This window comes from Penicillium oxalicum, chromosome III (assembly GCF_001723175.1).
Source record: "Penicillium oxalicum strain HP7-1 chromosome III, whole genome shotgun sequence".
NCBI lineage: Eukaryota > Fungi > Ascomycota > Eurotiomycetes > Eurotiales > Aspergillaceae > Penicillium > Penicillium oxalicum.
In genome coordinates, this window is record NC_064652.1 from 3,165,186 (window position 1) to 3,191,495 (window position 26,310).

At 49.3% G+C, this 26,310-nt stretch overlaps 8 protein-coding genes across 8 annotated transcripts; 5 read left to right on the forward strand and 3 right to left on the reverse strand.

The window, feature by feature from the left end:
* Window positions 1–62: 62 nt before the first annotated feature.
* On the forward strand, window positions 63–2,008 carry POX_c04499 (Lysophospholipid acyltransferase; the record flags this gene model as incomplete). The annotated part of the gene is made up of 4 exons (XM_050113374.1): window positions 63–84; window positions 165–209; window positions 281–1,399; window positions 1,524–2,008. 4 exons carry the CDS (start codon window positions 63–65, stop codon window positions 2,006–2,008), a joined length of 1,671 nt encoding a protein of 556 aa, XP_049970930.1.
* A 1,594-nt stretch (window positions 2,009–3,602) lies between these two features.
* On the reverse strand, window positions 3,603–6,206 carry POX_c04500 (uncharacterized protein; the record flags this gene model as incomplete). Its single annotated transcript, XM_050113375.1, has 3 exons — window positions 3,603–3,641; window positions 3,702–3,901; window positions 3,983–6,206. 3 exons carry the CDS (start codon window positions 6,204–6,206, stop codon window positions 3,603–3,605), a joined length of 2,463 nt encoding a protein of 820 aa, XP_049970931.1.
* A 1,754-nt stretch (window positions 6,207–7,960) lies between these two features.
* Window positions 7,961–8,364, forward strand: POX_c04501 (uncharacterized protein; the record flags this gene model as incomplete). The annotated part of the gene is made up of 2 exons (XM_050113376.1): window positions 7,961–8,017; window positions 8,101–8,364. 2 exons carry the CDS (start codon window positions 7,961–7,963, stop codon window positions 8,362–8,364), a joined length of 321 nt encoding a protein of 106 aa, XP_049970932.1.
* Window positions 8,365–12,615: 4,251 nt separating this feature from the next.
* On the forward strand, window positions 12,616–13,927 carry POX_c04502 (uncharacterized protein; the record flags this gene model as incomplete). Its single annotated transcript, XM_050113377.1, has 4 exons — window positions 12,616–12,673; window positions 12,785–12,825; window positions 12,904–13,284; window positions 13,361–13,927. 4 exons carry the CDS (start codon window positions 12,616–12,618, stop codon window positions 13,925–13,927), a joined length of 1,047 nt encoding a protein of 348 aa, XP_049970933.1.
* Window positions 13,928–15,319: 1,392 nt separating this feature from the next.
* On the forward strand, window positions 15,320–16,248 carry POX_c04503 (uncharacterized protein; the record flags this gene model as incomplete). The annotated part of the gene is made up of 3 exons (XM_050113378.1): window positions 15,320–15,448; window positions 15,728–15,885; window positions 16,146–16,248. The coding sequence occupies 3 exons, from the start codon at window positions 15,320–15,322 to the stop codon at window positions 16,246–16,248; spliced, it is 390 nt and encodes a 129-aa protein (XP_049970934.1).
* A 2,627-nt stretch (window positions 16,249–18,875) lies between these two features.
* On the forward strand, window positions 18,876–19,751 carry POX_c04504 (uncharacterized protein; the record flags this gene model as incomplete). Its single annotated transcript, XM_050113379.1, has 2 exons — window positions 18,876–19,019; window positions 19,101–19,751. 2 exons carry the CDS (start codon window positions 18,876–18,878, stop codon window positions 19,749–19,751), a joined length of 795 nt encoding a protein of 264 aa, XP_049970935.1.
* Window positions 19,752–20,053: 302 nt separating this feature from the next.
* On the reverse strand, window positions 20,054–21,780 carry POX_c04505 (uncharacterized protein; the record flags this gene model as incomplete). The annotated part of the gene is made up of 8 exons (XM_050113380.1): window positions 20,054–20,198; window positions 20,252–20,529; window positions 20,669–20,772; window positions 20,860–20,932; window positions 21,005–21,127; window positions 21,223–21,335; window positions 21,478–21,659; window positions 21,740–21,780. 8 exons carry the CDS (start codon window positions 21,778–21,780, stop codon window positions 20,054–20,056), a joined length of 1,059 nt encoding a protein of 352 aa, XP_049970936.1.
* Window positions 21,781–23,241: 1,461 nt separating this feature from the next.
* On the reverse strand, window positions 23,242–26,263 carry POX_c04506 (Leucine--tRNA ligase; the record flags this gene model as incomplete). Its single annotated transcript, XM_050113381.1, has 2 exons — window positions 23,242–25,674; window positions 25,751–26,263. The coding sequence occupies 2 exons, from the start codon at window positions 26,261–26,263 to the stop codon at window positions 23,242–23,244; spliced, it is 2,946 nt and encodes a 981-aa protein (XP_049970937.1).
* Window positions 26,264–26,310: the final 47 nt, after the last annotated feature.

The following is a 26,310-nucleotide window of genomic DNA, read 5'->3' on the forward strand; positions in this document are numbered from 1 at the left end:
CATTTCCCTGCGTGTAGACCTTTTTCCCTTTGGAAAACTGGTTTCCCACCGGGTTCGGCAACATGTTGCCCTATATAGATGCTTGTTTGTGTCTCCCATGGACTTTTTTTTCTCCGTTTAGGAGAAGCTATAGCTCCTTGCACCTCGGGCTAACCATCCCGCAGTCTTCAGCTACCCAGCCAGTTTGACAGGCGCCTCGGTGGATGAGCGTACGTACATCGGACTACATATGGCGTCACAGATCTATCTCACTGCAACCGTCTCTAATCCGTTCCTGCAGTCAAGCTGCTGGCTTCGTTCCTCGTCTCCTACCCGCTCTCCGCTCTGCTCAAGCGTGTTCCCGATGCGCAGCCCTGGAAGAAAAACGCCTTTATCATTGCAGTCTCGCTCTTTTACCTCGTTGGTCTTTACGATCTGTGGGATGGCCTTCGGACGATTCTGTACAGTGCTGCAGGCACATATGCCATCGCATACTACATTGATGGCTCGTTGATGCCCTGGATCGGATTCCTGTTCCTCATGGGCCACATGTCAATCAACCATATCCAGCGCCAGATTCTCGACGATCCCCAAGCAGTGGATATCACGGGTGCCCAAATGGTCATGGTGATGAAGCTGTCATCTTTCTGCTGGAATATCCACGACGGGCGTCTCCCTCAGGCTCAATTGACCGAGGCACAGAAGTACTCTGCAATCACCGAGTTCCCGAGTATTGCCAATTACATCGGCTACGTCATGTTCTTCCCGTCCCTCTTTGCCGGCCCTTCCTTTGAATATGTCGACTACCGCCGCTGGCTTGATACAACCTTGTTCGATATCCCCCCGGGTACCGACCCTGCCAAGGTTCCCAAGACCAGAAAGAAGCGCAAGATTCCGCGAAGCGGCACCCCAGCTGCCAAGAAAGCCGCCATTGGTCTATTCTGGATTCTGGCTTTCCTTCAACTGGGCGGGTGGTACACCAAAGATTTTGTTCTTTCAGACGCGTTTCTGGAGTATTCCTTCCCTCGTCGGGTCTTCACCGTGTACATGCTCGGCTTCACGTCACGCCTAAAGTATTACGGTGTGTGGTCTCTGACTGAGGGTGCCTGTATCCTGTCTGGAATCGGATACAATGGCTTCGATCCCAAATCAGGAAAGGTCTTCTGGAATCGACTGGAGAACGTTGACCCATGGAGCCTCGAGACTGCCCAAAATTCGTATGGCTACCTTGGCAGCTGGAATAAGAACACCAACCACTGGTTGCGCAATTATGTCTACTTGCGTGTGACTCCCAAGGGAAAGAAGCCCGGTTTCCGTGCTAGTCTCGCCACTTTTGCGACCAGTGCCCTGTGGCATGGTTTCTACCCTGGCTATTACCTAACATTCGTGCTGGGTTCATTTATCCAGACTGTTGCAAAGAGTAAGCGTTCCTCCCCTGGCCAGCCAATCAGTTACGCCTGTTATTGCCCTCGAGGTCCTTCGTCTCTCCTATCAAGAGAGAAAAAAAAAAGAAACAAAATAACCATTCCACTAACATGTCCTAGGATTCCGTCGCTACGTGCGCCCCTTCTTCATGACCCCCGATGGAACCAAACCCACCCCTTACAAACGCTACTATGACATCCTCAGCTGGCTGGCAACCCAGCTCACTCTCGGCTTCGCCGTCCTCCCATTCATCTACCTTGGATTTGCCGACTCCGTGGCCGTCTGGTCCCGCGTCTACTTCTACGGCATTATCGGCACCGCCTCTTCCATCATGATGTTTGCCTCATTCTCTCCCGTCCGATCCTATCTCACCGCTCAACTCAAGCGCCGCAACAGACCTCATGTTCCGCGCACCATGAGCCAAGAAACACTCCACCCGCCTACCCTAGGCATGTCCAATGACCTGGAACGTGAATTCGATGAGGCTGCCGCGGAGATTCGGGCCGAGATTGAGTCGAGGAGAAGAAGAGGCAGTGTGGTCACCATGCCTACTGGGGAAGAATTGAAAATTGCCGTTGAGCAGAAGATTGGTCGGAAGCTTTGAGAGGAAGAGAAAAAGAAGGAGAAAGAGACGAGGAACGGTGAAGCCCGAGGATTGTGAGATTCGATCTTTTTTTTCGATCCAGTGCATTCTTCCGGTATTGTATCGGACCAGGCCCTCTCGTTCCATTTCTACGAGTGTCGGCTTGTATATTTAGTGGTTTTTTGTGGACGTGATTGTGCATTCATTCCGTTGGAGCGTCAGCATTTCGGGCAAATCTTTCGATTCTTCAAGGCAGCGTGATACACCATGCTACCTACCTGAATAAATTGTTTTTGGTTTTTTATTCTCCTCCTCCTCCTCCTCCTCCTCCTCCCAGTCCTTCAAGAATACAGACAAATCCGCTGTACTTCCCAAATATCCATCTCTCCTTGAATACTACACAGTGAGTACCTAGGCCGATCCATAAAGTCCCCATCAAGCTAGAGTGATGTGCACTCACTCTCCTACCCCAGGTACCTCGTCCAGCTTTGAATGATATGAGCGGGTGGGAATGGACAGACTAGACACTCACCATCCTTGTTCAAGTGTTTGACAAATCCTGTCTCTTTGGAAAAGAAAAGGAAAGAAAAGCTATGAAAAATTCACTCAACTTTTTATTTGCAGAGAACTCCATGCAGGTATGCGAGGCGACGAAGCTCAATTGATTGGATCGATCCCGTACATGAGGGAGGTATAATGTATCGGGTCTGGCGTGAGTAGATAAGCAAATTAGATGGAAGCCTATTAGAGGAGTCGAGGATGATGTATTGAACTTACTATGTACCTACTTTGCCCAAGGAAATTGCGCGGGGAAAGCCATTGGGTCTGCCTAGGACACATCAAATCAAATGATAGACATCCACTTCAGCTTGAACTCTGTTCTAGTAGAGAACGGATAGACTCATGTATGAGCTGGGAGACTGAAACGGGCTGTGAACGATTTAAGAGGGTAAGAAAGCAAAAGAGGTCTAAACGAGATCTAAGTTGAGGTGCCATAGGTCTAAATTTACCACTAGCTTAAATAAAACCCATGATGTTACAAATGAATAGATATGAAGAGTGAGAAAGAAAAAATATCATGACTAAATCAGATCAAGGCAGATCAGATCAGAAGAAGTTAAGGTTGCGGGCAAAGGGAGGACAAGTAATAATACGACGCAGGGCAATAGTCAAACATGCAAAGCGGGATATTATATAGATATGTGCGTAGAATCATGTCATGTGAAGTCGTGGCGGAGAAAATGTCCAGCGAAAGAAAAGGGGAAAGAAACAAGGCCAAAATGAACATGCAATGCAACATGTAAATGGCAATATAAGCAAGGCAAATTTTGGTCGCTGGCGCTTGCGCAAGATATGCTATGGTTGATGCAAAAGTAGATGGCAAATGGCTGGAACAATCGGTGGATGAAGATGCAAAACCATGACCTGACGGAGGAAGAAGGGATATAGTGCAAGGTGGAATTGGAAAGCCAGGAAGGAGAGAGTCGCTGGGAAGCAAACGATGCAAAGCCACGGTCGAATTCGGCAAGCGAGGTGTACAAGGATGATGGCGGAGTGACAGAGAGTGATTGAGGGGGGAAGATTATGCCGAAGCGGGCGGCGTGGGGCGAGATGCCTAGAATCCAGTAGTGGTGCCAATGACGGCTAGTACGATCTGGTGCGAATTGTGAGTAAAAAATGTTCGAGGCGCATGATTGGCACAAGGCACACTCACTATCACAATGATGATGACCACGCCTAGGGAGATCATCCATCGGTTCAGATTGCGCCACCAGCGCGCATTTTCATGTCGGCGACGCTGCAGTGCCATCAACTGCGACTCCAAGGCCGCCTCAACGTCAACACTAGACTCGGCCATTTCCGGGTCAAGTTTTGGCAAAGGCGGAAGAGGCAGAAATGCGGCAATTATCCATGCTGTGCGGTAAAGTCAGCTATGGGTTCCTAATTGAGCACTAAGGCAGTATACAGCGGGGAGAGATAAGTGTCCAAACTTACCAAGGGGGAAAATAAACCCGATACAAAACGAATAAACTTGGATGTTTCTTCTTCCGAAGACAGGTTCATTTGTGGAATCCATCGAAGGCGCCGTCCATCGACTGGTCGAACGAGGCATCCCACGTCTTGCCTGGAGGTGGGGCGACCAGCTGTGTCGCATGCGGCTGCGCGGCGTACCAACCACTTCTTCTTCGAGCGCCGGGTTAGCCACCCAGTGCGCGCGCGGATCTAGCGGGTCGCTTTCGATGCGGCGCGGAACGAACCGAATAGCGCCAGGTCGCTGGGGCAGGGCGATTTGCCGAGGAGCATTGGATCGAAGTGGCGAATGAGATGGAGTTGCAGGAGAAATCCGCTGTGGTGAGCGTGAACTCGAAGGCGAACGGGAACGACTTGTGGATCGTCCGCGGGGTATATTGAGTGGGGTAGGCATCAAGTTGAAGTTGAAAGCGCTGGAGTTGGAAGTCCCCGGTCGTGTGCTGGGCGCTCTGCTCACATCCACCACAGACAAAGCAGGATTGATGCTCATCGGATCAGCACGATAATAGATCTTGGCCCACGTGGGCAAAATGTGCCACACTGTGTTCGAGGACGCGCCGGTACCGGGTCGTTTGACGCTGGTCATGCTGTTGCTCCGTCGAGAGGCGGTAGAAACACTGTGGGCAAAGCCAGGCCGCGAAGGGAGGTTAGTGAGACTGTCCAGTCGCTCCTCCTCGTCACTTTCCGTCATTTGCCATTCACTGGAATGACTGCTGACTTTAGATGCGAGAGTCAGCGCGTTCGAGGCTACACGACTGGCAGGCTCGTATGTGGGACGAGGTATAGCAAGGTTGGCCTCAGCGTCGCTGGACCATGTTGATGAGGAACGCGACAAAATGGGGTTCTGACGGCCGGAGACTGGACCAGGGGTGAAATCTCGAACCGAGGTATAGTCTCTATCGGAAGATGCCGAGGGAGCGACGCGAGAGCTGGTTGATGAGCCTCGAAAGGCCGCAACCTGAAGCGGGATACCGCTGTCAATAGAGGCGACTATTTCCGACACCGAGCGGAAGCTGAGCGTCGATGAGTTAGGTGAACGTGACGGACTCAACGAAGGGCGCCTTGCCACCGATTGGAACGAGGCCACAGAGCGCAAAGGAGGACTAGAGCGGAAAGACGATCCAGAGCGCGTGCTCATCTGCTCGGCAGATACCCTCCTAGTGACTGACTGGAACGACGAGACAGAATGCAACGGCGGGCTCGAGTTGAAAGGCGATATTGAGCGGGAACTGACTCGCTCCGATGAGACAGCGGTCTGGATCCAACGTGCTGAGACGCCAGTGTGTCGAACAGCGGTTCCTCGTGAGTTCCAGGAGGACACCGAGCTGGATCGTGGGTTCGAATTGGACTTGGCGGGTTGATGCGGTAAGCAGGTTTGACTGGAATTGGCCAGTGTGACAAAGTTGGGACTCGATGGCGCCTCAATCTGTTCGAGGTTGGGGCTGGAGGGTTCTCCAATGCGTTCAAAATTTGGGCTCGACGGTGCTCCAATGGGCTCAAAGTTGGGACTCGAGGGCTCTCCCAGACGTTCAAAGTTAGGGCTCGACGGCGCGCCTACTCGCTCAATATTGGGGCTGGAATAGCCCTCGATGGAGTCGTTGTCGTCACCGTCTGATCTTGACGAGGTCGGATGTTCAGAGGTGACCGCTTTGATAGTCGGTGTTCTTGTTGGCAACTCCATCATCTCATCATCGTCCGAGTACTCGGGTTCCCACGGACCCTCGGCGATATAGTCAGCTAGCTTGGCCATAGGACTTGCCTCGGCCAAGGACGATTTGCTGGACGCCGGATCATCCCAGAGTGGGGGCGGCGAATTGAATGTATCCACCGTGGACGAGACGTCCCAGCTATCACGGATCGACAAGTCGCGGGTGCTGCTGGCGGCATCTTGGCTGAATGAAGGTGAGGATAACGTCGAGGTGGATGCTCTCGGTGTGTTGGTATATAAGCCGGTCGGTGTGAGTTGGCCTTGGTGTCCTCTACCAGGAATAGGCAACAGAATCTGTTCTGGTTTGGTGGGAAATGGCGTTGCCGTGTACATATCGGCATCGTCTCTCTCCCCGCTGATGATGCGGAGGGATTGCATGGATCGCGTAGGCGATCTTTCGTTGGTGTGGGCCGAGCTACGCTCCTGAAGTGCTCGTCGCGGCCTCGGCCCCGGCGACGTAGACGGTCTAGAGGTCGACATTGCACGTTGTCGCTTGTCACTGATGGTGAGATGGTGAAAAGGTAGACGCGTTGGCGAGGTCAAAGCATGATTCGATTTCCGAAGGAGATGGCAATTGAACGACTACCGAGGCGGGGAAAGGTCCAGCGCCAATCGCCGCGAAGAATGCAAGAAAGCCCGTCGAAATGAAGCCTGAGTGGGCCAGACCGGGCACCAGTTGTGGATTGGATACCTTGCGGTAAAGGGCAATACTCTGTTGTACAGTTTGGACGCTGCGATGGTAGTAATTAACGAGCCCCAATGTGACGTTGCAGGGCACTAATATTGGTCGAGCAATGACGGGCCAGGGAATCGAAATTACACCCCGTCAATGGATTGTTGATGTTTTGCTGAATTGAGCCCTCGATGTAAGGAATGTGTAAAATGGAGGGTTCGTGATAGGACGATCCTGATATGGAACGAAGGAACCGGAATTTAATTCGGATGATAAAGTAACCAAGGCCGGAAACGAGGGGACCCAGATAGAAGTGCCGCCGGGCGGGAATGTTGATTCTCAAAGATTGGGACGGACGGTCGCTGGGGGACTGGAAGCGGGTCAAATTCTTCACGAAAAGGAGTGTCGCGAGTGGGCATCAGCAATGGCGATGACAATGGCAATGGCAACGGCTTAAAATGAATGTAATAGTCCTATTATCAGACCAGCCAAAAATGTGTACGAAAAGAGCGTCAAGTCGTCATGGACCAAAGAATTAGGCGTTGGGTCGTTTCAGCGGCCGCATCACGGAGCGTTAAAAAAAGAGAGAGGGACGTTCGACGGTTTCAAAAGAGGGACGGGGTAGGCAGAAGGACTGGCGGCTACCACAACATCATCCGCCGACTTGCCAAACACCCCGAAGCCACCGAGATAATAATCGCCAACCGTGGAAACCGTGGAACTGGTGGAACCGAGCGAGGGGAAAAGAAGGGGAAAAGAAGGAAGTGAGACAATGGGCGATCTCTCAAGGGAAGGGAAGAGAGGGGGGAATTTGGCAACCTTTGGGTAAGACGGTACCAAACGGGGGCCAAGGTGAGAAGTGGAGGAGCGAGTGGAGAGATTGTTGGTGGAAAGTGGACAGTGGAGAGAGAGTGGGACCCCTCTGGACTCGAGCTCGGCTGGAGAGAGCTGACTAGCTTGCGAGGCGCGATGGGTTGCTGCACAAGTTCATCATGGCAGCATTGACGCCGAGGGAGAGCGATGGAGAGTGTGTGTGTGCGTGAGAAAGACAAGCGGATGGTAGAACGAGTGGACGATGGACGAGAAAAGAAAAGCGCCGACGAGATGGCGTGGTCACTGACTGTCCAGCGGTCAAGCGCCGACGAGAAAGTCACGCCATGCAGGTGGGCAGTGCTTACGGCTCATGCAGTACGCAGGCACCATACTGGAGTCCTATGCAGGTACTGCATGAGTACAGGTACGAAGTCGGGTACACACTGTAGCCCTAGACTACAGGCCGTTATTGTTGGTCGTTGTGGTACTACAACCTCTGTACATGATTACAGGAATAGCGTGGCCAAAAGGTTCCAAGCCCTTGGGCTCAAGGAAGAAAGACAAGTCGGCACAATACATATGATTGAGAGCTTTACCCTCAAGAAGCTTCTGAATGCTATCATTCAACGTTGGGAACCGAGCTACTAGCAGCACGACCGAGCCTGGGCTGTACAAAGTTTGTACAAACTACAAACCTTGCCCTCGTACCTTTCACGTGCAGCGACCCACCCCCAGCCATCGACCATCAATGCCAGCATCATCTCTTGTTCTCGACTCGTTGTGTATGATTGTACTGACCGTCTGGGTAAGTGTGCAGCACACAAGTACTGCAGGTTGAAGGATGCTGAGTTGTCCTTCCTCCACAACCAGACGCTAACTCGACGCCAGCGCCTCACGGAACCCAACCCCAGCTCAACATTGCAGCCCACAGCTGCAGGGGGGTGGAAGAACGTGTGCTCGACCTCATGCGGTCGCAAATCGCGCGACCCGATCCAACCGATCGGTGCATCGCCAACTCACCTCTCACGGGCATTATTCCCTCGCCTGGCACGATATGGTGTCACTGTCGCCTGTCAGTCTCTGTCTTCCGGCTCCCGTGCCGACCGTCGATTCTCACCGAAAGCTTTTCCTCCTTCCAAATTGTCCGTTTGACCACCTTTTTTTCCCCAATTCAAGATTATCAATTTCATATTTCCCTGTTGGGATTCTTTTTGTGATTCAGGCAAAGAGGAGATTGGAGGAGACCTAAAGGCGCGTTTCCAGGCCCCTCCGGGTAGGTGGGTCCGCTCTAATTTCCTCCGAAATCTCTGAATGGCCCGGAAACGAGCGCCAGGCCCTGCAAGCTGCAGCGTCATGGAGACGAGAGTTGGCGTTCTGGCGATTTCCTGGAACTGATAGGTCATGAACCGTGGGATTTCCGGGTAGAAAATGCAGGTCCATGGCACAAATCAGAGCTTAGTATTTTGTACATTTGCACTACACTAACTCTAGACTCTCGACTCCAGACTCCAGACTCTAGACTAAAACATCGACCGTTGAAGAATCCCGCTGCATCTTCTACAACACACACCTCATCAGTGTCTTGCAAGGCTGAATGGAAATTTGACGAGATAGGACCCATTGTACCACGGTAGCTGTAAAAATTGATATTTTTTTTCTTTTGCACCACTTCCCGTCCCCCCTTTACTGCCAGCTCAAGCTCGGAGTCGGAGTTGCCCGGCTCGACGGAAGAGGCTCAATCTCCACGCGACCTTCAAATTGAATCGAATCCACTGCTATTATTACTACACAATCATATTAACAGACGCCTCATCTCGCTCCATCCGAAGATCCTTGATTTCCCGTCTTTCTCTCCCTTCCCCTCTCTCTCTGTATTCTCTTTCTCCGGAGTTTAGAGTTCTCCCGGTCCTTTTCCCTCTCTGCGCCCGGTGGACCACCGGATCCAGACTCTTGCCCTGAACCACAATAGGAGCTATTATGGGTCCAGGTACGGGTAGTCGGTACCTGATGCGTCTCGGTCGCCGTCTGACCTCATCATGAGTTCGAGGCGCTTGGCAAGTCGCCAAGGATGACTGATGAACCCACCTAATGACCCAGTACTGCAGATGCTCATATAGACATAGTATGATACTTTGAGGTGATAGATCATGGATTAGAGATTTAAATTTAACCAGTCGTTTCATCATTTAGAGTATCCGTTATGTAGCTGTACTGTAGATTGTCCGCACACATTTTCCTTAATATATTGTTCATAGTCACCATACTTACTACTCAGCGAGTCAGCGCTATAGTCGCATCAAAAATTTCTGAGCCAAAAAAAACAACTTGTTATTTAGATTTTAATTCTCCTTTTCTGAGCCAATCTGTGATCCTATTATCCTCTTATGTGTAAAATATTCCATACCGACTCATATCGCAATAAACCCCAGGCTAGCAGCGAAGTGCGTGTCAACGAACAACCACCACCTAAGAAAGGAATAGAAAAGAATAAAAGCATCACGCGTGTACTAAATGACACCCTCCCCTTCTTCCCTTTCGAGGCCTCCGTTCACGAGGCAACCTGCCTAGAAACCGTCATCAAAATAGAAACCTGCGCCCGGTTCTCCTCACAAACAAGCTCATGCTCATGCTCATGTCACTCGTGAGCTCGGAGAATTTTCATGCACGCACTCTGATTCCTCAATGTCTTTCCCTCCTTTCCCCCTTTCCCAAGCCGAGAGTCATATTGACTCCCCCCTCGCGTGCCACGACTCAGATACATTGACATGTATAAGAAATGAATAACGGGGCTTTTCTCAAGGGATGAGAGCAGCATAGTCACACGGTAAAGTGAGGACTGCACTCACAGTCCGGTGTACATGTATATTTTACACTCCCAGCCTGTGTGAATTGTACACGACTAGATGAGTACTCGTATGCACTGCCTGCCTGTAATACTCTAGACGACGCACAAACCGATACCTCACAATCATATGGGTCCAGGACCGCGGGGACCCTCCGACTTTAGTCCCCCAGGAAATAGCGGTGTCGGCGAGGCTTTTGCTCAGGGCTGCAATCTACGAATCGAAGCAGGGAAAAAAGGAACAGAAAAAGCAAAGAAAAGAGCTGATCGAGACGCTCGGGCCAAGTGTTCTCGCTGGGGACTCGATGGGAAAAGGGGCAGAGGGGGGAGGGAGAAGAAAAAGAAAAAAGAAAAAGAAAATAGGAAGCAGGCAGTGTACAGTACGAACACGGCTCATATGTTTGACTGTTAATACAATAGGTCATTCGAACATCCAATTTTATGCTATCTTTTGTCTCTATAATTTTATTTTAATCGAACGGTGGTTTCATGTCAATTAGCCCTTCTGTACTAGGTATAGACCGAAGCGGGAAATGGGCCACGGTAGGGGAGAGTGGAGGACGGACTAGGGGAGGATTAGGCATGTTCGGAGTGAAGATCCAGGGGGATGGCGGCCGGGGCGTGCATGTGGTGATGAACGGGAGATCCGTCGCGATCTGAAAATCGCGATCGCGACCATCGATTCCATGGTCGGCTTGAACGGGAACCGTTCAGGGTACCTGAACCACGGCGCGGGGCGAGAAGGGGGTAGACTCGTACGTACCTGAAGCCCATGGCGTTTAGTGCAAACCCTACAGCCCGTGGTTCCTGGATGGGTCGCGAAATGACAGGATGAATACTGTTCCAGAGCCTACAATTCGACCTGAGGAGGTATGTATAATTAATCCAACATCATGGCAATCAAAGTTTGGGCTTGGTAGCAAGCGCAGAGTCTGGAATGATCAAGGATAATCTTTATGACGTACTCGTGGAAGGGGATGAGTCTTTGTCAGTAATTCCCACCAGCTGGAGAGTCGCTCCACTTGCGATGGACATACGCGTGTTGGTAGGCAGTACCGCAAGTAAGCCACGGGGTCTGGATTCAATAGGTGCTCGCTACATGAAACAGCGGGCATCGATCACTTAATCGGTCTGATTTGGTCAGGTGAGGTTCTGGTCAACATCTGATACAAAGGGGGATCCAGGTAGTGCACTGACTTGAGGTGTATGGCACCGATCTATGCTACGGACGGCGTCAGTTCGATTCAGTGTGTCTATTGATCTTTAGGAACGTTCCATATGTTGGGTATCAAAGATACTATCTCGTAGATAGATAATCTTGGGTTGATGACCCAAATGGGCTGATTCCAAGTGCTCTGGACAGTCAGTCTCTCAACAGGGTAACTACGTCAATGTCGGCCTTCTTTTTGGTGAATAGCCCTGTGGAATGGAGGAGGAAAGATCAGAATGCAAGGGTGAAATTTGAAGTGATTCCAGGAAATGCCGAGCCCGCGAGACGTGCACCCTGGAAGCATCGAGGTACCCAAGTGTACGGAACAATCTAAAATCCCATCTAGCCTATACACGGTTACTTGACGGACGAAAAATGCTTTCCACCAGCATCCGGAAGGTGTACAGTGACATCTGCACCTAGTCCTGAGGTAGAGTATCTCAGATTGACAGGTAGTGGGCGAGAAAGATAGATCCAATGATTGGAAGTGTCCCGAGAAGAGTGACGGGGTGGCTACCTGCCCGGGAAGCATGCCCTTTAGCTTATGGTCACGCCCAGAAATAGCAGAAATAGCCCAGTCCAACACGCGTGCGAGTCAAAGACGGTCTCTTTCTTAACCTATGTGAAAACCACAGCCCAGTGGGCAGTCCGGGAGGGAAGTGAATGGAAATATATTCATGAGTAGTTCACTCATTTGATCTAGTTGCGCGGCTAGTGCAGGTGGTTATTGGGTACTATCTATATTTGGCGAATGGCCTCCAGAGTCGGGGAATAGCAGTCTCATCAAGGCTTTAGTCCGAGTATTTGAATGGAAAGTGAATTGGAATCATTGGTTCAATATAGCTCTTCTTCCAGAAGATCATGAGAAGTTGAGATTCGGAGCTAGACGAGTGCCAGATGTAAACAGGATAAAAAATGTCGGTTTGGGCTCTCGACACTGGGGTCCTGAGGCTCTCAGACCAGATCAGCATCTAGTATTTGGGCCGACGCTGGATGCTGACGGAAGTCGGCAAATACATAGTGAGGCGTCACCATTGGCATAACTTTTACGTTTCGCCAACAATATGAAGAACAATCAAGCCTTTCACTCTGATCCTGGTCAAGAGACGCGGCATACCGTAATGTAATTACCAGCTGGGCGTGCTGACTCTTACATTAGACTACCAATATTACGGCTTAACCCGGTAATACATATGTTCCAATCTGCATCTCTCCGCATTGCTCCGCAACAAAGAAAGCTCCGGTCTGGACTTTGCCGTTTGCTGTTGCCTTAATAAACGGGCCGGCCGACGTTTCTCTCCAGAAAAAGCGTCAAATTGTTGAGATCTCCATCTCCCCGCCCACCGCTGCCATGGCTCCCGTAAACACCATCCTGGCTCGGCTCAAGAGTCTGTACAGCAAACACCAAGGTGTGCTTTCCATCCTTCCTGTTGCTTTGGTGGTGACCATGGAGGGGTCACATCCAAGGGAGCACAGACGCGGAGTCCGAGGCCCGTCGAACTGACCCAAATAACCTTCAGATGAGCCCTCATTATCAGTCAATACAGTCGCAATTTGTTCCGTATGTTGTCACTTCTGCCTCCAGCGCTTTTCACGCCTTATCAAATCCCAGTCGTTTTCTAACAGTACACCTTTCTAGGTCGCCTTCACATTACTCTACGTCGTGCCGCTATATCTCTCTCCGACCACGCGGCCATCGCCCAGTCTCAGCCGCGATGCGCCCTCCGTCATCCGCGCGCGCATTCGCGCTGTCACACTCTCTTGTGTCGTCTGCTCACTCGTTGTGCTATGGCTGATTGTGGAGAAAGGTGGTTCCTCCCCCGGTGCTGCGTTGAGTCTAATGGGCTGGTGGCCAATCAATTTGGGTGATATTCTGCGCAGCTTGCTGTTGACCGCTGTCTTGTTTCTCGGTCCGCTCTATGAGCGTGGAATCGCGGAAGGCGAATGGCGCTCGTGGTTTAGTCGCACCTCGTGGTCCCAGTCACTGAGTGGCTGGATCGGGTGGAGGAATTTCGTCGCGGTATGATTCATCTTCAAACTCCGTCCGTACCGTGGGATTGACGCCGCAGCTAACAATCAATGTTCTCAACCTCTAGGGGCCCATCACCGAAGAAGTCATGTTCCGCTCCGCATTGGTTCCGCTCCACGTACTCGCGCGTATATCGCCGGGGCGCATCGTCTTCCTTTCGCCGCTGTACTTTGGCATTGCCCACGTTCATCATTTCTATGAGTTCCGACTCACTCATCCCGATACACCTGGACTCGCTGCACTGCTTCGATCCTTGTTTCAGTTTGGCTACACGACCGTCTTTGGCTGGTATGCCACATTTGTGTATCTTCGTACCGGCTCTCTGGTGGCTGTCATCCTCGCTCACAGTTTCTGCAATTGGTGCGGACTTCCTCGCCTCTGGGGTCGCGTGGAGGCTGGAGAACCCCTAGGGCCGCCATTGCGTGGAAAGGAGGATGAAGATGGGAATGGCCACGGTGTCACCGTTGGAGATGGCCAATTAAGTATTGGGTGGACGGTGGCATACTATGCGCTTCTGGTGATTGGTGCATTGGCCTTTGCCTGGTTGCTGTGGCCATTGACAGAGTCATATAATGCCCTGATGACATTTGATAAGAACACGAAAGGTGGTCAGAGTATCAGAGGCCCTAAATGAGATGGGGACTCTGGCTGCTCTGTCGTCTTTCCCGCGGACCAAATATGCGATAATGAGTTATGTATGACATATTCCACCAATTGAGGTTATGTATCCGTCTCAACGATTCACGATTCCTTCGCACAAAACGACGCTTCTTAGACTAAGCGTGTAGCCTTTCTATGTTGCCCATTGAGCTGTGATAGCCCTATTCTTTAGGCTCCTGCCTTAAAGTGAGGACATGGCCATCTGAGTCTCTAAATACCAAAAGCACTGCACGGCCGTTTCTCTGCCATCTAGGCTACCTCTCAGCAAGAGTTGTAGAAATCAACCTGATTGATTCAAATGAAGGAAACGCTCAATCATTCAAGTTATCCGAAGCCGTGTCCTGCCTATAGCGCTGAACTGCAACCAGCCACGTCCATCACGCTATTGTGGTCTTTTTTTCTGATTGAGACTAGTAGTCAGATCTTGAAATAGAGCCCCTGAGTGTTCACATGATATTCAGGTCCTGTAATCAGAATATGCCCAAATGAGGTGTGTCCGCCAGCCTGCGAACTTGTGCCTCAGAAATTCAAACTAGTAGGTACATTTTGCCGATGCAGAGGCGTATTTGGATATTTACCATGCTCGTACCACTGAAAAAGCTACGGGCTTTTATGAAGCTTTCTTCGTTCCTGAGAGTAGCATTTCAACATCCAAGCACGCGGATGCAAAAGTACACAGAAGACCACTTCTGAGACTGTTTTCTCGCCGTGAGACCATTCAAAATGAAGCGATCTTCACCTCGAAGGTAATCTCATATCTGATTTCATGTGCGTCAGTAACTGATTGAGTCTTCGTTACTGGGTGTATAGGCTAAAAAGCTTTGTGCGTTATTGAACGTCGCAGCGTCTCATCGCAACTCAGTCAATGCAGACAAGGCATTTCGCTGTTTTTCACTCAACGTTGTGACAGAGTTTGTCTTTGGATTCACGTTCGACTCGTTGAACAGCCCGGAATTTGAATGTCCAACCTTGAAAGGAGCCGACTGTCTCCTGGCTGGGTTTTGGATGCAGGGTCATTCAAGCTGGATACGTCAATTGACGAATTTCTTCAGTCCATGGAGCTTCTCTATCTTCTACCCGCAAAGCAAAGTCCTTTTCGAAAACATCATGGTTTGTACTACAATCAACATCTATGCGAAAAAGATACTGATATCAGCGTCTATACTAGTACCTGCAAACACTCCTAGAGGATGTCCTGGGTCAAAAGGCGAATGATCACGAGGGTGGTATTTGTGTCCCGATATTCGAAGCACTTACAACCGTGGTTGGCCATAGCCGCGTTCCCTTACGCAGCGACACCGCTGTTATTTCTGAGTCTTTTACCATGATATTTGGTCCCTCTTATGCGTTTGGCACAACCCTAAATATGGCCACCTACTTTCTGTCACGCGACCAGATGATTCTGTCAAATTTGCGTCGCGAGCTAGATTTAGTATGGCCAGAAAGCCAGAAAGACTGTCCCTCCTGGGTTATCTTAGAGCAGGTACCCTATCTGGTGAGTTCTCTCCCACCCGTTTGCGGAGAGAAGACTTTGCCAGAGCTAATTGTGAGGTTAGAATGCTATAGTTAAGGAGACCTTACGTATCACCGGAGGAGTCAGCACAGCGTAAAGTTTCTTCTTCCAAGAAAAACTTGCACTTTCAAAGCTGACATTATCAAGGGCTCCCCGGGTCACTCCTCCAGGCGGGATGAAGATAGCTGGTGATTATTTCCCACAGGGAGTAAGTTTCCGAGAGAATAATGATTGAGGAAATCTTCACTCACCTCATCACAGATCACCGTATCAAGCAGCAACTATTTTGCCCATCACGATGAAAAAATATTTGAAGATCCAAATGTCTTCCACCCAGAAAGATGGATTGGAAATAGCAAGGAGATGCAAAAATGGGAGCTAGCATTTGCAGTCGGACCCAGGCAATGCCCTGCTATCAGGTACGAGTTTTCTGTCTTTGGTCTTGCCCAGCATGAACACGTCGTGCCTACTGTGCACGTCTTTCTAAGCGAGTATCAGTGTGTATTTTTGTACATTTTCTGACTTGTAGGTGTACTTTAAGTTTTTCCGGGCGATTGTGTATGTGTCTCGCTCATATGATTCGCTTTTTCGACCTAGAATATCCTGATCGAGGGTAAGCTAACATGACTCCCTAATATTGTCTCCCTTGTCACACAATTAACTGATGTTTTGCGACAAGACACCCAAAGTTTAAGGATTACTTTGTGCCGGTTGTGGACGGGGATAATATGCGAGTGACAGTCAAGAAAAGACATCAGTTCGGAGACTGGATTAGCATTTAATATATTGCGTCGTATGCGATGATATGCGTTACACTCTTGTTAAATTCAGGCGTCAGTTTCACTCTGCATCATATGCGAATGGTCTTTTGCCAGAAAAACTGAGCTGTGGGGCTGATGTACAGGTCCAGGTTGGCATTAACTTATTGTGTGAGCACTAGGTGGTATGTTTTTATATGAGTGCCCTTCCATTCTCCTGAGTGAAGGCGAAAAGTCTGTTGTTTTGCACACTAACCTGGCGGACTTGAGCTTGAACCTATGTCTTTATGACTATTTTCCATTCTGTTATTGCCAATTCCATGTGACTCGAGTAATGTTTCAATATAACAATCAATGATTGTCAAATATGGCTGGCTGTATCGAGCGATACCGAACGATGACCTCGGCTAGACAGGAGGCATTCGTCTTGATTCAATTCACAAACTCGAGACTCTTGAAATTTGACTTTTGTACTTTGAGTCGCATTTAGGGGCTCTGATTTAATATTAAATACTCTTTACCTCTATAGGTAGTGCTTCAACCCTCCGCCCAGGAAGGTACTGTTCGTTCGCAAATTTGAGCTCACCTCTCCAGCTCCACTGAAGATTCCAGAGCCAAAAATTTGGAAAGAAATAATCAAGAGTGAATGCATCAGGTATGAAACCTCAGGCTGATCAGACCGTTAAGTGGCACCAGCGGTTTCTCAATATTATCTGCTCTGTGATTACAGTCATTGGCAGAAAGGCCTCCTATTCAGACAAAATTTCTACTTCCAGAACCCATTGATCAGATGCCTCCTCTTCTAATCGGTAACCAAAAAATCACTCTCTCAGACCGCCTTTTCAAGGTTCGTATCTGTGATATTCTGGGCGGTCATGGGTTTTTCTTGAGAACAAAAGTAGAAAATTTTCGGGGGCTAAAGTCTGCCATGTCTTTTGCCTCGTCTTGTTCACCTTGTCCGAGATCTCACGAATCATGAATCGATCTCGCTTGGGAACATTGCAAATCCCCGTAATGGACTCATTGGCTGTCTGGCTAGACGCTCATGATCATTCCCGGGCGGGTTCGGAACTCATTTTATGGGCCATGAAGATCGTCAAGCAATTTCTATATGATGATGTCTGGGAGATCACATCAACAGCTGAAATTGACTTCCATTGCCAATCAGTATGCTTTGATTTCATATTGAAAGCTTCGAGGAATGTCACATGAGAGGCATATCGTGATGATGCACCTCGGGCCTCTTCGGGGTCGTCGATTACCCACCCGCGCGTGGACTTGCAGTCGAGCTAGAAGATCGTCAGCTATTGATTCATTTTAGTTCTGACTGTCTTTCTCTCAAGCGCTTCAGCTAGCCTTCATATTTGATCTGCTGTTGCAGCAAATTTAAATTTCCAACACTACTCTGGTGGTGTCAGAGCAAGAGCTTCAAGTCAATGCCTCTCTGGACTCATTTTGATTTACTTTTTCAACTCAATAGTGATACCCTATGGTCTATCTTGCCGTGATAGAGATAATCTGACTACTATTAAAATAAAATGAAGGTGAAATGTAGGAATGGTTGCAGTCAGTGTTTGGACGCACCCCATATTAGAGCATCTGAATGAAGCTTCAACCCGTGGCGGAAATTCCGGCTCGACAGACAGAGACCACAGATCACTTCGTTTAGCTAAGATGGACGGATGTGCGCTTTGTGATGGAAAATTATGTTGCAGGCAATGCAGGCATTCAATAGTCTAGTATGATGCGCGTGTTATCAACCCACTGCATCAGTCAGCCTTTTCCGATCATTGGACAAGCCCTCTCGGGAAGATCATCGGTGCGCTCGACGAGTCACTTCTTTCGATCTACTCCTGCAGCCACTCACTCCGATCGTCACATTTTCTTCCACGCAGAGCTCTATTGGAGAACCTTCCCGATCACTCAGCTATCTAACACGAGACCTCTGCATTGAATTCTTCCCAGCTTTTCAAGTCACCATATTTTGGGATACACAACTCTTCATGATTTTCCTTTTTGAGGGTAGGCTGCCTTGCCAGCCAATAAGAATATCCTCCAAGACGACTCAGCCTTCGGACATACCGCCTGCAATCTACTACATAGCACGGGCTTTCCAATAGACAGCATGAGACAGGTAGGCTTAATGTGGCTTGTGGCATTCTTTTGCAGTATTAAACCATTAGTCGAATTTCGTGAAATCACCAATTCTCCTCTGCAGCCAACCATCAGCCAGAGTCCGGGGTTCTTCTATGGGTCATTACAGCTGATTTATTAGTTCATGCAGTGAGTGGCCTCAGCTGGGAATATCATTCCCCAGAGACTTAGCGTCTATGATCGTAGGATTTTTTTGAACTTCATGCGCCCGAATCCGTACCTATTAATTGAATTGATAGGTCAGAGGTGCCCTGATAAGGATATCCTTTTATATCCAGATGATTTTTTAGGTTGTAATTTCAGTGTCTTCTCTCTTTTATATAAAGGGCACTCTTTTCACAGCTGTGCGCCGAAATTTCATTCTCAATAGTCCCTTTACGCTTGTTATCTGAACGTGAGTGAAATCAATAGGACGTGGCGAGAATCTCTTTAGAATGCGCTCGGTATTTGAAGAAGCTAATCTGAAGACCTTTCCAACTGATAGATCACGAAACATCATGACGAGAGGAAGCCGATATGTTCATCAATGGAACGAGGGGACTGATCTCCCCAAAGACCTGAGCAAACCAGAGACTGGAGACTTTTTGATCCAATATACAAAGATTGAGCCCAAGAACATGGAAAAACATATCATCCATGTTGTTAGTGCCCATCTATCGACTATCACCAAGACAGACAGTCTGACGCCAGTTACAGACTAAGAAAGCATTCGATATCGAAAGCTACCCTTGCTTCAAAAATTCATGTTTCTCCAACTCGATCTCTACCACTCTCCTAGCTACAAGCTAGTTCTGGAACAAATCAGACGTGGTAACCTCTTCCTGGATCTGGGCTGCGCACTCGGCCAAGACATACGTCGCCTGGTGTATGATGGTGCGCCTTCAGAAAACTTGATCGGGCTCGAATTGCGAGGGGGCTTTGTTGATCTGGGATACGAATTATTCCAGGACAAATCACACCTCCAATCGCAATTCCTGGTGCAGAGTTTCTTCGAGGACACGCCCAAGCTCACGAGTCTGAGGGGAAAAGTGAAAGTCGTCAACTCGGGAATGTTTATGCATTTGTGGGGTTGGGAGAAGCAAGTCGAGGTGGCCAAGCGCATGATGGAGCTTCTGGTTCCAGAGGAAGGGTCAATGATCACAGGTCTTCATTTTGGCAGTTGGTCCGCTAAGATGTGGGAAACCATGAAGGAAAGCCCAATGTTTGTGCACAGTCCAGATACCCTGAAAAGTCTCTGGAACCAATGTGCGCAGGAAACAGGAACCTGCTGGGAATTCCAGTGCCTCGTTGAAGAAGCCGACGATTGCCAGGATCTCGATTCGGAGGCACTCAAGTTGAGATGGACCGCGAAGAGACTGAATCCCTTGCGATAACAGTCCACAATACGGTTTATCTCTGTGAAATGTATTTTATTCCAGCCTTCTTTTGACCCTAGTAGATTCAGACCCGTACCCCATTCGCAGCTTAGTTTAATGTGGAAAGTCTGGTCTACGACAAAATCGACTGCATATATCCGAGGAGGAATTCTTTTCAATCTATATTCCAGCTTGTAGCATGGACTCTTGACTCCAGCTTCTGACGAGTTTCTACCCTCAACCAATAATTTGCTTCTTTGCTTCTTTTCCTTTTTTCCAATCTATCACCCAAACCCCTGAGTACACATTCTCTAGAAGCCTCAAGAATTTTCTACGGGGCTTTTCGTCGGATTTCCCAATTCTAACCAAGTTTCAATCTCTTCGTCAATACTCTGCAATAATGCCTCACTATCCCAGGCTGGTTTCCAGCCAACGAGATCCTTGTTCACACAAGTCACTTTGGGGCTGTACAAATCAGTTTCAATGGAATCAATTTGTCAATCTCGTCTTCAACATACCTCGAGTCCCACATGGGTTGAGAACCGTTGGCAGGAAATTCGAGCGCCGCTCCTGAAACTGTATCACTTGGCCATATTTTCGTAGTAGGCTCATCAACTAGACCTCGTGCATGGAGGGCGATTGCTAATTGATCGAGTATTTCCCACCATCTGGCTGGGTGGGAAACCGTGAAATAGTACCCAGATGTCCCAGCCGGAAGGGCTCTTTTTTGAAGGACGGCTTCGACTAGCAGGGTGTAGAATCCAGTGAGGTCCGATATGTGGGTAAGGAGAACTTCCTGCTAAAGTGTTAGATGTTTTCTTGATGAAAAGTCGTTGTTTTAAAGATTTTTTGTCCCACTTCAATGCTCAAATGTTCTCAACGCATAAATCTGAAAGTGAACCAGAATCATAACGGCGGGATTTCACTAAACCTACTATATCTCTTGTGGACTTGTACACTTGTCGATTGTCGATTGCTGCTTTGATGAGAGTTGGAAACAGAGATGGTCGCTTATTCCATGTTCCGGTCCCTCTTCCATCTGTGAAGGGTTGTATAGTCAGTATTTCTAATTTTCATTTTCTTGTTCCCCTCCATAATCAACACTTCCTTGTGGAGCTGGACTCACATAGAGCTGAAGGCATTACTATCAATCCTGTCAATCCAGCCGCTTCTGCCTGTTCGGCGACGAGTACATCAACCTACAATGGCCAATGATGAGATACGAGTCAGTCACGTAGCCAACAGACGAGTTTGTTGAGCAGAAGACCTACCTCTCTCATCACGTATGTATCGGTACATTGTTTCTCGAGAAAATAAACCGGATCAATATCCTTCACGTGTCCGAACGGCCAGCCGGTACTTTCGTCGAATGCGGACAGGCCCGAGTTCTGCTTCTTTCATTTGAGTCAAAGCAACAACTCGCTGGAAATTAAAGGGGGTGGTCTAGTTGATATTTCAAAGGGAAAAAAGCGGAGAAGAGGCAACGCACATGAATAAAGTAGGCCTTTTTGCCATTAGCGTCGCGGCGCCGTTTCAACGCTTCGATCAGATTATGCGCGATGTCTCCATCGATCGATGTTGCGGTGTGAATAACGACGCTGACTGGATCATTTTTTAGTTAATAGTCAACTCACTGGTTCCAATGTCGCACTGGTAAAAGGAAAGCCAGAAAGGAGTGGATTGAACGAAGATCCTGACTGGAATCCAGAGATGGTCGGATATCACAAATGGACTCCTGGCTTACCATCATTGCGTGTCATGTAGCCCGCCAGGGCGTATGGGTTACTCAGGTCAATTCTGACGACGGTGACATTCAAGTCGGCCAAGCTCTCGGCCTGCTCTTCCGAGCGAACTGCTGCATGAATCGTTGCGTCCTGAAGTAACCCGCTCTCGACGCGGGTGAAACTTGCAACAATTGATCCTCCGCTGTTCAAGTCAGAGAATTCAAATTTAGTCTCCGGTGCGATTATCTAGCCACACACAAGACAAAGTATGTAAAAACTTACATGTAGCCACAGGCGCCAGTGATGAAGATATTTGCACTCATTCTGGGGATCTTGGAAAAGTGGAGAATGATTCTTGTCGAAGCTTTGCCAAGGATGGGTATTCGGTGGGCCCGCTATACGATAGACGCAAGAATAAGAAGCTGGAGATGGATCTTTTGCTTGGGGTTTGCGAGCTTGATTCAAGTCGAGAAGTGATAATGTTTGGAAGTGAACTTGCACAGTCTACCGGGTCATGACAGATCACAGGTGTTAGGAAAGCATAGCAGGTGCCACGACCCTAAGGGCTTATTTGACAAGTCAACTTTGGGGGTTTGTTCGAAGACGAATCTTGGCTTTTCGGGCGCGGGGTAAAAGGGTTGACCGGCACGCTTTTGTATGAACGCCAAAAGAGGCGATGATTGGTTTACGTTCGAAAGAACTACCGGCAGAGTGCGCATGTCACGAGAGAAATAACTTGGTAATTAGAGACGATAACATCAGTGTCTAAGACGGTTTCACTCGTCTTGGAAAAAGATTCAAGGGCAAGCTTGGAGTACATCACCACATCAGAGCCGGCAATGGTCGCGCCGGATTTAGCAGAAGCTAGTGGATCTCTAGGATCGCAGATCGATCTATCAGGCTATTGGCATGTGGGGCTCTTATTGATTTTATCTGGCGATGGGTTCCTCGATCTTATCTTTTCATCGGTACAGGAGTCTCTTGCTGCCTGCAAACCATTTCAAAAGCGTTCAATCCGAGATTGACAATGAAATGGACTCAATTGATCCAAATTCTCAGACTCAATAAAATGAAAGTATGAGGAGACTACGTGAAAATTTATGGGATATAAGACGGGATCAAAGAATCCCAAGTCTTGATGAAACAGTCGTCTCAATGTCTTAGAGGACCCAATATTTCACGACATTTAAGGGAATTAAAAAGTCAAAGAAGTGCAAGTAAAACTCCGAGTCATGAAGCCACTTGTCCATGATGCCCCAATATCACAGGCATCAATAGCAGATGGATGAAAGGAGTAGGGGGAGAAAGAGATAGGAGATCTGGGTCCCAGTATACAATTTCAGACCGCATTTTCTCAGTCCAGTATGTCAGGTGTCATGTATGTAAGTACCCAACTGGTATGGATTCCAGCGGGTCTCCCGCAACAGGCTTCGCACGAAGCAACTTTACCCATTTATTTCAGCTACGAGAATGCTCTGATAGAATGGGCTGGGAGCGGTATTTCGTCGGTGATTGAGCACACAATCTCATAGCACAAGCATATCCGCTTGAGTCTGGTCCGGAAAATTGATGAAGACTTAGTCCTGGAGGTTCAAATCTATTGATTGGAAATTGATATATGTATACATGACATGAGTTGGAGAGCTAAAATTACAGATACGGGCAGTGATCATGGTCTGATCAAAGATTTCATCAAGCCCATTGCCCGATGCAGAATGCAGAATGCAGAATGCAGAATGCAGAATGCAGAATGCAGAATGGGAATGCAATACGCACGGAACAGGCTAGAACACAACATTCATCAGCTTGCCACCCTTGACAACAATGACACGCTTCCTCTTCTCCCAATCATTCTTCTCTTGGAGCCACAGCTTGCCCTCGGTAGTTTCCAAAACTCGGCTGACAATCCAGTCTTGCTCCTCCTTCGATGGTCCTTTTCCCCCAGAAGGCGCAGTGGGGGACTGCTCCATGCACGGGATGGTCACCGCACAGCGAAGTTTCCCATTAATCTGGATCGCAACTGTTTGACCACCGCGAGCCGAGAGAGCCTCGACCTGCTCAGGAGTCAGGAGTGGGGTGGGCCAGGGACAAGAATGAACCGCAGGTATTGAAGGCTCGGGCGTGTTGGATTTGAGGATTGTCTCGTGGAGGATTTCCCAGGTCTCTGATGCAAAGGCGGGGGCAATTGGGGAGAGAAGGCGCAGAAGAGACGAAATGGACAGGTACAATACAAGAGGGCTGGAAGGTGGGGCCGATGTCAGAGCGTTGGTCAATTTGATCAAATCCGAAATGACCGTGTTTAGCCCATAGGGGTTGGTTTCAATGCACGATGTCACCGATGATATGATGTTGTGGGTCGCTAAGATCGCATCTGCGTCGGGGTCGCTCATATCATCGAGAGAGGGCAGGTTCATGAGGTGTCCGGTGGGAATTTGTATATCAACCGTGGGGAGAGCGAAGGCTGCGCGGCTTAGAGACTGCTGGGTATCGAGGACCAGCTTCCAGAGCCGACCGAACCAACGTTCGACGCCAACAATCTTTGTCTCATCCCATTCAAGCACTTCGCTGACCGGAGCAGAGAAGAGGATGTGCGCACGGGTCGCATCGGCGCCGTACTTTGCAGCACAGACAGTAGGATCCACGCCATTATATTTGCTCTTAGACATCTTCTCAAAAGACACGTTGGGCATAATTTGGGTCCCCTTGATCAAAGGTTTGTCTGGGCTCGTCAAGTCAACTTCAGATGGGAGCAAAAATCGCCCTGTCGAAGGCTCTGTGAAAGTCTTGCCGTGAACCATGCCTTGCGACAGTAATGTCTTGAAGGGCTCTGCTGGGACATCTTGGGAATCGGACATTTTCGGAAACAGCTCAGACTGTGCGAGGAATTTGTAGATGAATCGAGCGTACAGCAAATGCAAAATCGCATGCTCTACGCCACCGATATAAACATCAACCGGTTGGGCAACAGAGGGCGAGAACGGCGCTTCCTTGTTTGCAGGGTCCAGGTAGCGTAAAAAGTACCAAGATGAGTCGACAAAAGTGTCCATAGTATCTGTATCACGCTTGGCAGGACCACCGCAGCTGGGACAGTTGGTATGTAGCCATTCCTCAGAAGATTCAAGTGGGTTACCTTTCTTCCCTTTCAGCCATTCCCCTTCAATCTTCGGCAGCTTGACGGGAAGATCTGAGGCCGGGACTGGTACAGGGCCACAGTCGCCGCAGTGAATAATGGGAATCGGAGCTCCCCAATACCTTTGCCGGCTGATGAGCCAGTCCCGTAGCCGCCATGTCTCAGCAAATCGCGCATGCCCAACTTTCTCCAAGTCTGCCACGATCTGTTTCGCAGCGTCTCGTGAATGTAGGCCTTGGTACTTTCCACTTCGTGCAGTCAGCAGTCCCTCCTGGGTGAAGGCTTTGGCATCTTTTGCAGGCACCATGTTGTCATTTGTAGCATTGCTCGAACATTCTGGCTCGATGACAAGAGGGATCAAATCCGGGTGCATGTTCTCTTTGAAGAAGGCTATGTCCCGGTTGTCGTGGCCAGGTACGGCCATCACAGCGCCCTCTCCATAGTCACTTAAGACATACGGTGCTGCGAAAACCGGCAGTTTTCTCTGGATATGAGGGCTCTCGGTATCAATCAAACGTAACGGATGAGACGCCGTCACGTCATTCAAACGATAGCCAGCTTTTGAATCGGCCGGTAATGATGCGGCTTCATCTAAGAAGTTTCGGAGCGCCGGGTCGGTCTCGGCTGCCTTGACGACGATGGGATGATCCAGCGCCAGAGCAAGGTATTCCACACCATACAGAGTGTCTGGGCGGGTTGTGAATACTTCCACGTGGACCTCCTGTCCATCGGGGCCAGCGGTGACCGGGAACGTGACGTTTGCACCGTAAGACTTTCCCAGCCAGTTTCGTTGCATGGACAGCACTCGCTCAGGCCAGCCTCCAACGAGTGAATCAAGGTCTTTCAGCAGGTCTTCCTTGAATTGCGTGATGCGAAAGAACCATTGTTTGAGGTTGAGCTTTTCAACTTTCGCGCCCGACCGCCACGAAAACCCATTCGCATCCACTTGCTCGTTTGCGAGGACTGTCTTGTCAACGGGATCGTAGTTGACTAATGCTTCAGCCTGGTATGCCAGACCCTTCTCGTAGAGCATCAGAAATAGTCGCTGCGTGTGCTCGTAGAACTCGGGCGCGCATGTTGCTAGTTCCTGTGAGGCCTCTTGTCAGCATCTCCTCTATCGGGAGCTTCGAATGAAATGTCCAATTTCTCCGGGTCAGACGTACCCTATCCCAATCAAAATGAGCGGATATGCACTTCAACTGTTCCTTCATCTTTGCAATGTTCTGCTCCGTCCAGACAGCAGGATCCACACCGCGTTCGATAGCCGCATTCTCAGCTGGAAGACCAAACGCGTCCCAACCCATGGGATGTAGCACATCCCTGCCACACATTCTGTAATATCGTGATATCACATCGGATATTGTGTATACCCTGAGATGACCCATGTGCAAGGTGCCGGACGGGTATGGAAACATTGACAGGACGTAGGACTTCGGCTTGCGCTCGCCTTGGGATACTACCGCCGGTCGCGCTCTTGCGTCGGGCGATAGCCATTTTGCTTGCCATTTCTTGTCGAGTGCCGGTAGATCAAGCTTTCTATACGTATGGGATGTTGAGGATTGTCTGGTCAGGTAATTAAAGTAGAGGTGAGGTGTGGGCGAACGGAGGCCAGCCGGCGCGCATTGGCGAGCTCGCGCAAGTAAAGGCGTCAATTGAATTCGTTGGAGCATTTGCATGGTGAAAACTGGCTCATCATGGCCACAGTATACCAGAGCTTGGAGGT